Below are 11,551 nucleotides of genomic sequence, written 5' to 3' on the forward strand. Positions count from 1 at the left end.
GGGGAAGTTCAGGAAGAAGGAAGAAAGCTCCTGTTGTGTCAATATTTAACACGGGAAATGAGATGACCCAGCTTATATAGGTCTGTCCGTCTGACATTGATCCCAGTCAAGGTAATGGAATGGCTCTGATGGGATTGGGGAATTAAGGAGGTTAATGTAATGAAGGCCATTCAACACGGGCATACAGAAAACAGATACTGTCAACCTAACTTGACATATGTATTTTTAAATGAGATTACAAATTTGGTTGATAAAGATAACAGTATTGATGTAATATACGTAGACTTCCATACCACATTTGACTTGGTACCACACATCATTTTGGTTACAAAACTAGAAAGATATCAAATTACCATGGCACACATTACATGGATTAAAAACTGACTGACTGACAGGTATCAAAACATAACTGTAAAGGGGAATCATCACTGATCAGGTGAGTTTCTACTGGGATATCACAGGAATTGGTTCTAGGACTTACACTAATTAACATTTTTATCAATGACCTGGAAGAAGACAAAATCATCACTGATCAAGTTTGCAGATGACACAAAAATTGGGAGCATGGTAAGTAATGAAGAGGACAAAGTGATCTGGATCATTTGGTAAGCTGGCTGCAAGCAAACAATGCAGATTTTAACATGGCTAAATGTAAATGTACACACCTGGGAACAAAGAACGGAGGCTGTACTTACAGGATGGGGGACTCTAGCCTGGGACCCAGGGACTCCGAAGAAGACCTGAAGGTCATAGTGTCTTGTCTTGGGGTTCTTTTGCTTTTGTTGATGCTCCAGTGTCCTGACTGTAAACACAGGGCCTATCTGGGCCCAAAGATGTTGCTTGTTCTCACTCTTGATTGAGCTAAATGAGGCCCATCCCATGGTGGGTGATGCTTCGTCCCCAACACTTCTGGCCGGCTGCAATATTCTACCTTTTACATCTCTCCTAAAGGACACCATGGAATTCTCTGCCAATCACCATCACAAACAGCTACTTGGCTGCTTTCAGCAAGTGCCACACTGACCCTGCCATTGGTGAGTACCAAGGAGCGGGGCAGACACAGGTGTCATATGGCTGCCTGGGTATGCCTCTGCCACATTAAAGTTGGGGTGCCCACTGTGACACAGCAGAGGGGGGCAGATTGAACTGGGGGTACCGCAGGGGAGTTTCACTGGGACTGTCTGCATGGGGGATGGGATAGCAGGGCGGGGCTTCACTGGAGGGATGATACCTGAGCCTGTAACCTGAGCCAGGAGGGGGGTTGGGGCCAGGTGACATCTTTTGCTTGGGAAGCTGGACAAAGGCTGCGGAGGAGCCAGGGGGAGGCTGCGTGAGTTGGCTGGAGGGGGTTTTGAGTTGAGAGTGGACTGGGGAAATGGAGGGAACCCCAAGGCTGGGGTCTGAGCTCCCTGCCCCACAGAAGGACCCGTCTGAGGAGTCCTGGTTGTACCCACAAGCTCTGTTTGGGACTGTGTTCCTGTCGTCCAATAAACCTTCTGTTTTACTGGCTGGCTGAGAGTCAGGGTGAATTGCAGGGTGCAGGGCTCTGACTCCCTGACACTCCATGACATACACAGTGTCGTGTTCCCCCCCCCCCCCCCGGCAATGGCTGCTTTTCTTGCTCCGCTCCTCTCTTCCAGACCTTTGACATGTGAATTAATTAAACTAGCTTAGACCCCCTGCCATTTAGTGAGCCAAATGCAAAGGTGAAGTGTAAAGACCTGAGTGTCACATGCTGCTACATGGGCATTTGTCTAAGCGGATGGGAGATGTTTTCACTCCCGTGCACAGGGGCCAGAGGAAAGTGTAAGTGACAGGAGCTCTGACCCTCTCTGGACTCTGCTCCGCTTACTCTGCCCTGGGCCCCTAAACTCTAAGTCTCAGTCTGCTCTTGGAATGGGCTCTGAATAGAGGGAGTGTCCATGGCCACTTGTCACTGCAACATGGCCATTCACTGTGGCCTGTCTGTGCCACAAGCACACCTGGCTCATGACACCCTTGGCAAACAGCACTGAGCTGGACTGCTGCAGCTTGTTTATTTCACAACAGGGTGATGTGTCAGCCACATAGTGTGTCACACCGACCAGCCCACCCAGCTGGACCTGCGGGTGCATGCTGGGAAAGTCTGGGCGGTTGCCCCACGGTACCTGAGGGGGAGGGGGGAGGAGTGTCTGAGGCCATGCAGTCATTGTTACCCACAGTGCAGTGTGCGCTGCAGGCCATCACCCGCTGAGCTGGTCACAGCTGGGGGCCACCCGCCAGCCTGGGGGAAACCCGGCGTTGGCATGGTTACTATCGCTATCCCTGCCGTGTGTGGTCCCCCGCCAGGTCACTGCCATGTGGGACACAGGAGTCTGAGTCCCACTCCTGACCCTGGTGCCTGTACATGGGGCCAGAGGGGGCGCAGGACGGGCCCCTGGGGCTTGCTCCCTGCCAGCCTAGGTCTGCACCGAGAACTTCTGCATCTGTCCCCTTGCAGCTGACCCCGTCCCTTCTGACAGTCTGCCGGGGACTCGCAGCGGGACGCGGATCCAGCGGGCCCCGCCAGAGGTGGGAACATTTTCCCAAGGGAAAGATTTTCCATCGAGACAAAGACATTAAGAAACAAACAAACAAACAAGGTCCTCTGCGGAGCAGAATCCAGGGGACTGGGGGGAGCTGGACAGGGGGCAGCTGGATCAGCGGCAGCTGGATCACGAGGTTCAGGGGAGCTGGGTTGGGGGAACCTGGACTGGGGATTTTCCCGCAGAGCCAAACCCCGGCCCGCGCGGTCTTTGCCCGCCTTTCCTGTGCTTGGTCCCAGCACTGGGGATGCTTTTCCTTCCTTCATTTGCCGTATTTGGGTGTCGCATTTCAAGATCGATTGGCCAATGTAAGTCACGTGGTAACCCCCCAAAAAACAACAACTTTCATTTTCAATACTCCCCCCCCCCCGCCGTAACACACTAACCAGTGCCCGATGCGCCCCGCGCCTGGGCTGCTGTGAAATCCCCGGCCAGCTCCGCTGTGCCGGGGCCGGGGGGAAGTGTCCGCACGAGTAACAAGTGCCAGGGAAGGCTGCAGGCGGGCCCCGGGGAGCCCAGCTTGTGCCAGGCGCGCCCCGTCCGCCCGTCGGGCGCTCCTGCTGCCCACGCCGGGGGCTTCCCTTGCCCAGGCTCGGAGATGAGGCCCCACCAGCCTGGAGCCGCCGAGCACAAGGGCTGAAGGCTGAGCGGGACAGTTCCGGGGCTCCCGCCGGCTTTTCTCGCTCGTCCTGCTCACGCGGGGCCGGCAGCGCCTGGGCCGGGCTCTTCGCGAGGGCTCCAGACCCGCGGCAGCAGCTCCGCGCAGAGGGTCTGGCTGTCAGTGTCCAGCCCTACACCAGCGGCCTTCCCCGTCCCCGAGGGCCCCAGCTTCCCTCGTCCCGCCCGCAGGGTCCCTGCCCTGCCCCGCCTGAGCCAGAGCTCTGCTCCCGGCTCGGATTCATTCCGCGCCCCAGGCTCCGTTCGCGCTGCAGGAGCACCCGGGCCCCGCCAGACCCGCCCCACAGCTCGCCAGCCGAGAGCCTCCTGCACCCCGCGAACCACAGAACTTCCTCGCCCCAGAGGGGGAGCCGCCCCCGCCACCCCCCGGTCCGGGCTGGGAGCTGCCGGCCCCTGCGGAGCCCACCTGTGCTGTCCTCCCGCTCTCACCTTCCCCCGGGGCCAGGGGCGCGCACCTGCGCGGGGAGGCCGCCTGGCAGCGCGGACGCTGCAGGGGAGCGGGGCGAGGGACGCCAGATGGCAGCAGGAGCAGGCCCCCGCCGAGAAGAGCGAGCGCCCGGCGGGGAACCGCTACACCTGGGCTAAGAGATGAGCCCAAGGCAGGTGCTGGTGCGGGACCCCGTCGGCTGGGCTGGGCTGGGGCTGCTAAGCCGGGAGAGCAGCCGACCCCGCCCCCCCGCGGGACTCGCTCCCCCTCGCCCTTCCGGCCCATCCCCTGGGGGGTAGCGCAGAGTTTCTCCGCAGCTGGAAGTGCCCCGCGGCGGCAGCAGGAAATCAGGGGGAACCCGCCGCTCCCGGCCCCGATAGACTCACCCAGGCGTCCGGGCTCCAGGGCTCGCTGGCGCGCTCTCCCTCTGCGGCAGTCGGAGCTGGAGGGGAAGGGGCCGCCGGGGAGCCGTGCACGGACCCGGAGCTGATACTTTCACCTTCCCAACGGGCCCCTCCCAGCCCAGCGCCCCGGGGCCACCCCCACCCGCCGGCGGACGAAGCGGTTAAATTCCCCGCGCCGGGCAGACGCGTAGGAAGCCGGATCCGGGCAGGCCGGTCCCGGAGACAAGCGGGGCTTTTCCTTCCCGCCGCAGGCAGGGGTCCCCGGGCCAGCTCCGTGGGGAGCCGTCCAGGGCCCCGCTCCTCCCCCTGCTGCCGGGGCCCGCTCGCCCGGCCCGGCCCGGCCCCGCCCGGGGAGCCGAGGGGAGGAGGCAGTCAGCTGCTGTCCCTTTAACAGGCGCTGGCGCGGAGCGGAGTTCAGGCCGGGGTCAGGGGGAGTTCGCAGCCCGGGCTTTACCTTTGCGCCGAGCCGTGCGCCGGCGGCACATGCTGCGCCCCGGAGCGGCCGCCGGGCCTGGCACGCAGGGCGCAGCGACCGCCGAGGGAGGCAGCGCCTTGGCAGCAGAGTCCGTAGAGCTGGCATGGGCCGGAGGCGCCGGCTGGCGGCGGGGAGCGCACGGCGGGGACCCAGGGGCTGAGGCTGCTGCTGCGGGGATATGAGAGTCCGCAGAGACCTCGGCTGGCTGGCGGAAGCGACGGAGCCCCCAGGTACGGCGGGACAGGACGGGGCGGGAGGGCGCCTGTGCCAGGGGCTTCTGCCCGCGCCCCTGGGAGCAGGGCGGGCTCCCGACGCCGGGCGGCCGCACACCTGGCCGGGGCCCCCCCCAGCCATCCTGGAATACAGCACAGAACCGGGGAAGGGGCTGCGCGGGGGCACGGCTGGGTCCCTCCCGGGACGCGAACGCAGAAAGCCGGGCAGGCGGCGCCCTGGGGGGTTGAGCCGCAGCCCGAGGCAGCGGGCGCTTTGCAGGAGGGCGAGCGCAGCCTTGGGGCCGGGGCCGCTCGCGGGGCGCCAGGCTCAGAGACCAGAGGAGGAAGGGGTCGGTCTCTGCTGGAGGGGGGGTGGCAGAACGGCCGGAGCTGCTGGAACTCCGGTGCGGGGGGCGCTCCCACCCCCACGGCTTGAAGTGGCTCCATCATACCCAGGGTTAGCGTTTGGTTCCCTGGCTCTCAGCACCCGCGCTAGACACGCTGTTCCAGCGCCCTGCAGGGGCCGCAGCCGGATCCCGGGATGGGAGATGTGAGGGCCAGGACCCGGGGAGCCAGCGCTAGGCCCCCTGCGTGTCTCTGCCCCCAGAGCCGGCAGGGGCTCCCAGGGGTCCTCGCCCCAGGTGGGCGCCAGGCCCTGCCCTCGGTGCTCGCGGCTCCCAGACAATCCCATGGACGGGAGTCCCGCTGGCGACTCCAACTCGGCTGGGTCTTCCCCAGGCGGGGCTGCAGGAAGGGACCGATCCCCGCGGGCAGAGTGCGGGTCCCGCCGGGGCTGAGTCGGGCCGGGGCTCCCTGCGGGCGGGGACTCGCCCCGAGGCAGGTCTCTCTCGTCCAGCCCCTTTTCCTCGCCCCCAGGCCCCGCTCCCGCCCCAGAGACAGAGGTGCTGGAACTAGGGCTGCTGGGGGAGCGGTTTCCATCCTGCTCAGGGTATAATGGCTCTCAGCGCCCCGTTCAACGTTGTTCCAGCGCCTCTGCCCAAAGATGCTGTAAAATGGCGAAGTTTGGCTGTCCCGGCGGGTCCCGGCTCCAGCCCGGCCCTTCCCCGCCCTCGGGCTCGCACTGCCCGAGTCCAGTTGGCCCTGGCGCACCCACAGCTCCGCCGCCTCGCTCTCCCCGCCACAGCAGCTGCGCCAGCCGGGGCCCAGCTCGCTGCGGCCCGGGCCCGGCCCAGCCCGGGTGTAGGGCCCCGGCCATCCCGCTCCCAGGCCAGCAGCGCCTTCCTCTGGCTCTCCGGAGTGCCCCCCGCGCAGCGCGGCCTGTCCCGGCCTGGGCCCGGGGAAAGGGGCCTCGCTCCCCTGGGGGCGCCTGTTCTCCCCAGCAAGCCAGCCCGAGCTGGGGCGCTTCGGGGAAGCCCGACCCGGCTCCTTCGCTGGGTTTTGGGCCTCCTGGTGCCAAAATCGCCGCTGGCGGCTCGAATTGGGGCGCACCAGGGAGGCGGGAGAAAGCGGGGCAGGAAGGCGAGGGGCTCCTGACCCCCCCAGCACCCCTGGCCCACGGGGCTGGCCCTGGAGGCCGGGCCCCGCTCGTCGGGTTTGGGGTCAGAACTGGAGCGGGTGTTCCCCCGGGCTGCGGGCGGGCGGGCGCTGGGAAGGGGCCGCTCCAGGTCAGCGGGTGCGTGTAAGGCAGGAAGGGGGCAGAGGGGGCCCGGCCGGGGAGCGGCAGGTGGCCTGGCCCCTCCGCCCCCCGCTCAGGTGGGGCTGGGGCTCGCAGGCGGCGCTGGCAGCGGCGGGAGTGATGTCACCTTCCCCCAGCGCCTGCAGGGGCTTCCCCCCTCCCCCGCCCGGCCGCGCAGAGAAGCCCCGATATAAGGGGTGGCACAAGGCAGCGCAGCAGCCAGTGCGCAGACGAGGCGGCGCAGCCCCGGCTCCCCGGCAGGACTCGCCCTCTCCTCCCCAGGTAGCGGCTGGGCCCGGGCCGCTCAGCAGCCCGGGGCTGGGGCTTCCCCTTCCCGCTGCGGCCGGGGGCGCGGCGCCCTCGCCCCGTCGAAGTGGCGCAGCTCCGGGCGCGCAACGGCCCCGGCCCGCAGCCCAAAGCCGAGACCCCCCAGCGCAGCAGCCGGCGGGAGCCCGCCAAGGGCGCGTCGGGCCGGGCGCTAGCAGGGGCGGCCGGCCGGCGGGGGGCCTGGCGCTGGGAGCCGGCCCCTCGCTGGGCCCTGGGGGCACGGGGCGCGTGGGGCCCGCGCTCCCCGCTGCCCAGCTCGGGGCTCCCCCGGGGGGCTGCGAAGCGGGCGCTGCGCGCCGGGGAGGGGGCGGCAGGTCGGACGGCGGCGCCCCGCTCCCTCCCCGGCAGCGCCCGCCGCAGCATTCCTCAGCCCTTGCGCAGCGGGCAGCGGGGCGGGGATGTTTTGCCTCCATTAGGCCGCGGCTGCGCTGCGCCGGGCCGGGCCGGGCCGGGCCGGCCGCCAGCCCCTCACCGTGTGTCTCTTGCAGGTGGCGGGGGCAGCCCCGCGCTGGAGGCCATGGAGGTGCCGAGCCACTCGAGGCAGCTGCTCCTGCAGCTCAACACGCAGCGGGCCAAGGGCTTCCTGTGCGACGTGATCATCGTGGTGCAGAACGCGCTGTTCCGCGCGCACAAGAACATCCTGGCGGCCAGCAGCGTCTACCTGAAGTCGCTGGTGGTGCACGACAACCTGCTCAACCTGGACCACGAGATGGTGAGCCCGGGCGTCTTCCGCCTGGTGCTGGACTTCATCTACACCGGCCGGCTGGGCGAGTGCGAGCCGGGCGAGCCGGGCCTGGGGGCCGTGCTGGCGGCCGCTAGCTACCTGCAGGTGCCGGCCCTGGTGGCTCTGTGCAAGAAGAAGCTGAAGCGGTCTGGCAAGTACTGTCACCTGCGAGGCAGCTACAGCCCCTACAGCAAGGTGGCCAGGGGGCTGCGGGCCGCCCCTGTCATCCAGGCCTGCTACGCGGGTGCCCCCCGGCCTGTGGACGTGCAGCCTGGCGAGCCCCTCAACCCACTCAGCACCCAGTGTGGGGAGCTCTACGCCTCCACCGCCCAGGGCCCCGCCCTGCACCAGCCGGGCCTGTGCCCACCCGAGAGGCACTGCTCTCCGCCCTGCGGCCTGGACCTCTCCAAAAAGAGCCCCACCAGCCCTTCCTCCCAGCTGCTGCCCACAGACAGACTCCACCCCGGGGACAGCAGGGAGCCCTTGCTGGCCCCCGGGCACGACAGCCCGCCGGGCAGCGCTTCTCTGCTGGCCAGCCACGGCTCCGCCTACAAAGACCCCCCCCAGGTGGGCGAAGGCGTGATCCACCCCGCAGAGCGCTTCCGTGGCAGCCCGCCCTGTGTCGAGCCCCCTGCCCGGGCCGAGGGCCACGACTTCCTGTACCGCTGGATGAAGCACGAGCGAATGGGCAGCTACCTGGAGGAGTGCGAGGCGGAGAAGGAGCCTGAGCGGGAGGAGAAGGCCGAGTCACCCCTGCAGTCCCGCTACCCCAGCATCGAGAGCAACGAGCTGGAGAACGACAACAGCACCAGCGAGGACACGGGCAGCAGCGAGGGCCCATCTCCCGGGGGCACCCTGGGCCCCTACTGCAACCACCTGGCCTACGAGCCCGAGAGCCTGGGGGACAACCTGTACGTGTGCATCCCCTGCGGCAAGGGCTTCCCCAGCTCGGAGCAGCTCAATGCCCACGTGGAGGCCCACACCGAGGAGGAGCTGTACCACAAGGCGGCCTCGGAGCAGGCCGGCCCCTTCCTGGACAAGGGCGGCCAGAGCCTGGGCGACATCATCCGGCCCTACCGCTGCTCCTCCTGCGACAAGGCCTACAAGGACCCGGCCACGCTGCGGCAGCACGAGAAGACGCACTGGCTCACGCGGCCCTACCCCTGCACCATCTGCGGCAAGAAGTTCACGCAGCGCGGCACCATGACCCGGCACATGCGCAGCCACCTGGGCCTCAAGCCCTTCGCCTGCGACGCCTGCGGCATGCGCTTCACCCGGCAGTACCGGCTCACCGAGCACATGCGCATCCACTCGGGCGAGAAGCCCTACGAGTGCCAGGTCTGCGGCGGCAAGTTCGCCCAGCAGCGCAACCTCATCAGCCACATGAAGATGCACGCGGCCGGGCCCGACGGCAAGTCCAAGCTGGACTTCCCTGAGAGCGTCTTCGCCATGGCACGGCTCACGGCCGACCAGCTGGGCCTCAAGCAGGAGAAGGCGGCGGAGCTGCTCTCGCACACCTCGCACTTCCTCAGCGACCCCAAGGGCCTGGAGAGCCTGTACCCGCTGGCCCGATTCACAGCCGAGCACCTGGGGCTGAGCCAGGAGAAGGCGGCCGAGATGCTGGGTCCAGCCTCACACCTGCACAGCGAAGGTGGCCGGAGCATAGAGTGCTATTCACCCACCTAACAGAGCATCCCTGGCACCCCGGGGCTGCCCACTCCTGCCACAGCCAAAAAGGCCGCATGGCCGCAGGGTCTCCTAGTGCCCACAGCCCCCTCTCCAGATCGACTCTCAGTAGCATTTGGGGAGTGGGAACTTTTCTCCCTGCAAATGTGCAGTGGCTGAATTCTTCTTCCAGCCCCCATCCAATGGGGAAAGGCCAGAACAGGGGGTGGGGTGAGCCCCTGGCATACGGCATCGGGCAGCAGCTCTCTCCAGCTGCTCAGTCTCAACCTGGTGTATTGGGAGCAGCTGAAGGGTTTGATCTACCAAGGCCTCCGCAGGCATCTCTACGCTCTGGCCCCGCAAACCCTGCCCAGAGCCTGGGCCTGGCATGTGCCTCTTGCTGCAGAGCCCTGGTGGCTGGGGCAGCTCTTCTCCCAGCTCTGACTGCAGCGGGGCCTGGCTGGGGGATGGGGTGGGAGAATGACCCATCTCCCCCGCCCACCTCTGAGCCCTCCTAGCCCAAAGCTCCTGCTGCTGGGCCTGGCTCCCAAAGACCCTCCTGGGCCCCAACTAGCTGAGCAGAAACCAAAGCAACCACCGGAGGAGGAGGAGGAGACCCAGTCCCTGCACCCTCGCTGTACTCAGGGATGTCCCAGTGTCCTGCCTGACCCTGGCCAGGCCCAGCTGCCTCAGAGGAGAATTCCTGCCCTGGGCGATTCCAGAGTTCCCCCCCCCCCTTCCCCGGGCGCATGGATCTGGGGCCCGGCTGTCCATAGACTGAGCCCCTGGGATGCATCCCTCCCCACCCCACCCCCAGTCTCTACTCTCTGGGATCACAGGTGGGAACCATGATGCTGGGGGTGTGAATGCTGCTGTTTCTCTGGGGGTCTCTGCTAGGAGGTGGGCTGGAAGCATGAGGCCATGGGAGTAGTTTGTTAAAACCCTGCTTGGGCTTTCCCAGGGGTGGGCTCCTCTCCTCCCTTACTAGGCTGCAGGGGGAGAGCTGCCCCCTCCCAGGGCTGGTGCCCAGAGCATGCAGGCAGGGGAGTGACGCCAGGCTGTCAGTGTGGGGCAGGGGGCCAGGCTGCTCTCCCCTCACTGTGCTCCTTGTACCAAAGGGCTGTGACCCTGGGAAGACGACCCAACTCATCTCCCAGCAGCTCTGGTGGGAGGCCCCCTCTCCTCTGCTCCCTGGAGGCTCAGTCCGGGGCCAGGAGCTTGTGACAAAGACAAAATAGCTCAGTCTCCTGCCTTGCTGGGCACCCCTGGGCAGCAGGGCTCTGCCATGCCCAGGCCAGGGTGGGGCTGAGAGCTTTATGCTGAAGCCCATGGTGGGCAGTGTAAGGGCCAATGAAACGGGGTGGTGGGGGAGCGGTTAGGTCTCTGCCCTGCTGGCCAATGGAGACAGGTGTTGCAGGGCTGCATGCAGGCGCCTCCCCCCCGTCCCCCATGATAGCACCCTGAGCTTGACCCTCGGGCCGGGCCAGCTGCACTGAGGAGGCAGATCCTCCCCGCACTCCTGGGTTAATGGGGCACAAGATCCAGGTGCTCCCAAGCCCAGAGCCCTGCCTGGGGCCTTCCTTGCTCTGTCCAGGCAGAGCCACCAAAGCCGTAGGGGCTGGGGAGAGCCCTGCCGTGAGTGACCCAGGCCTGGGTCCCATCCCACCCCCGGGTCCCATCCCACTCCCGTCTGGCCTGCAGGATAATGTGAAGCTCTTTTCCCTGCCTTTGTCTTTTCTCCTTTGCACACGAGGCCGAGGGGGCCGCCCCACGGTGACTGCTCCTGGCCTCCAACCAACTGTGCCTTTAGCCTGACCGGCTGCTCCTCCAAGGGGGCTTGGGTGCAAATGCTCCCAGTGCCAAATGTCCGTGCCCCCAGCTCAGGGGCCTCTGGCTGGCAGTGACTCAGGGCACCGACCCTGCCTCCCCTTTCCAGCTGCACAGGAACTTGGGCACCAAACGGGCTCCCCAGGCAACTACAGGCTTGGCTAGGGCCAGGAATCCCAGGCCAGAGCCCAACACGGGCTGCCCTTAGCCTTGCAGCCATCAGGGACAACGCTGCAGAAGCTGCGACCAAAACGCAGAGGGAGGGGGCGTATCCAGTGCGTGGATCCAGGTCTCCCTGCCCCCTCCCGGTTTGTATATTCTTCTGATTTGTACACGGGCATTTTGTCCCGTCCTTTTCTATACTCAAAACCAAATGAGCAATAAAGTGACATTAAACCTGAGGTCCCGGCTCCTTCTTTTGGTCTGGATGGGCCCAGCCTCTGCCCTGGCAAACTCCGCTCCTTAGGGTCAGACATGGGAGTGGGCAGTCAGGTACTAGCCCAGCTTGGGGAGGGCAGAGGATGATGAGGGATGTGGCTCCAAAGCCCAGCTCTGGGGCTAGTGGCTTCTTTAAGGTGTGCGGCGTTGGGGGAGAGGCTGTAATGCAGTTTT

The 11,551-nt window shown here is 65.9% G+C and overlaps 1 protein-coding gene across 2 annotated transcripts; it reads left to right on the forward strand.

Moving 5' to 3' along the window:
- Positions 1 to 4,577: 4,577 nt before the first annotated feature.
- LOC125624033 (hypermethylated in cancer 1 protein) lies at positions 4,578 to 11,340 on the forward strand. 2 transcript variants are annotated; one of them, XM_048824305.2, is made up of 2 exons: positions 4,578 to 4,778; positions 7,212 to 11,340. In XM_048824305.2, the coding sequence occupies exons 1-2, from the start codon at positions 4,727 to 4,729 to the stop codon at positions 9,131 to 9,133; spliced, it is 1,974 nt and encodes a 657-aa protein (XP_048680262.2). In that variant the 5' UTR covers positions 4,578 to 4,726; the 3' UTR covers positions 9,134 to 11,340. The 2 variants fall into 2 exon arrangements, with proteins under 2 accessions (XP_048680262.2, XP_048680263.2); XM_048824306.2 differs by lacking the exon at positions 4,578 to 4,778 and adding an exon at positions 4,797 to 6,678.
- The last annotated feature ends 211 nt before the right edge of the window (positions 11,341 to 11,551 follow it).

Source organism: Caretta caretta, chromosome 17, assembly GCF_965140235.1.
Source record: "Caretta caretta isolate rCarCar2 chromosome 17, rCarCar1.hap1, whole genome shotgun sequence".
In the NCBI taxonomy this organism is placed as follows: domain Eukaryota; kingdom Metazoa; phylum Chordata; order Testudines; family Cheloniidae; genus Caretta; species Caretta caretta.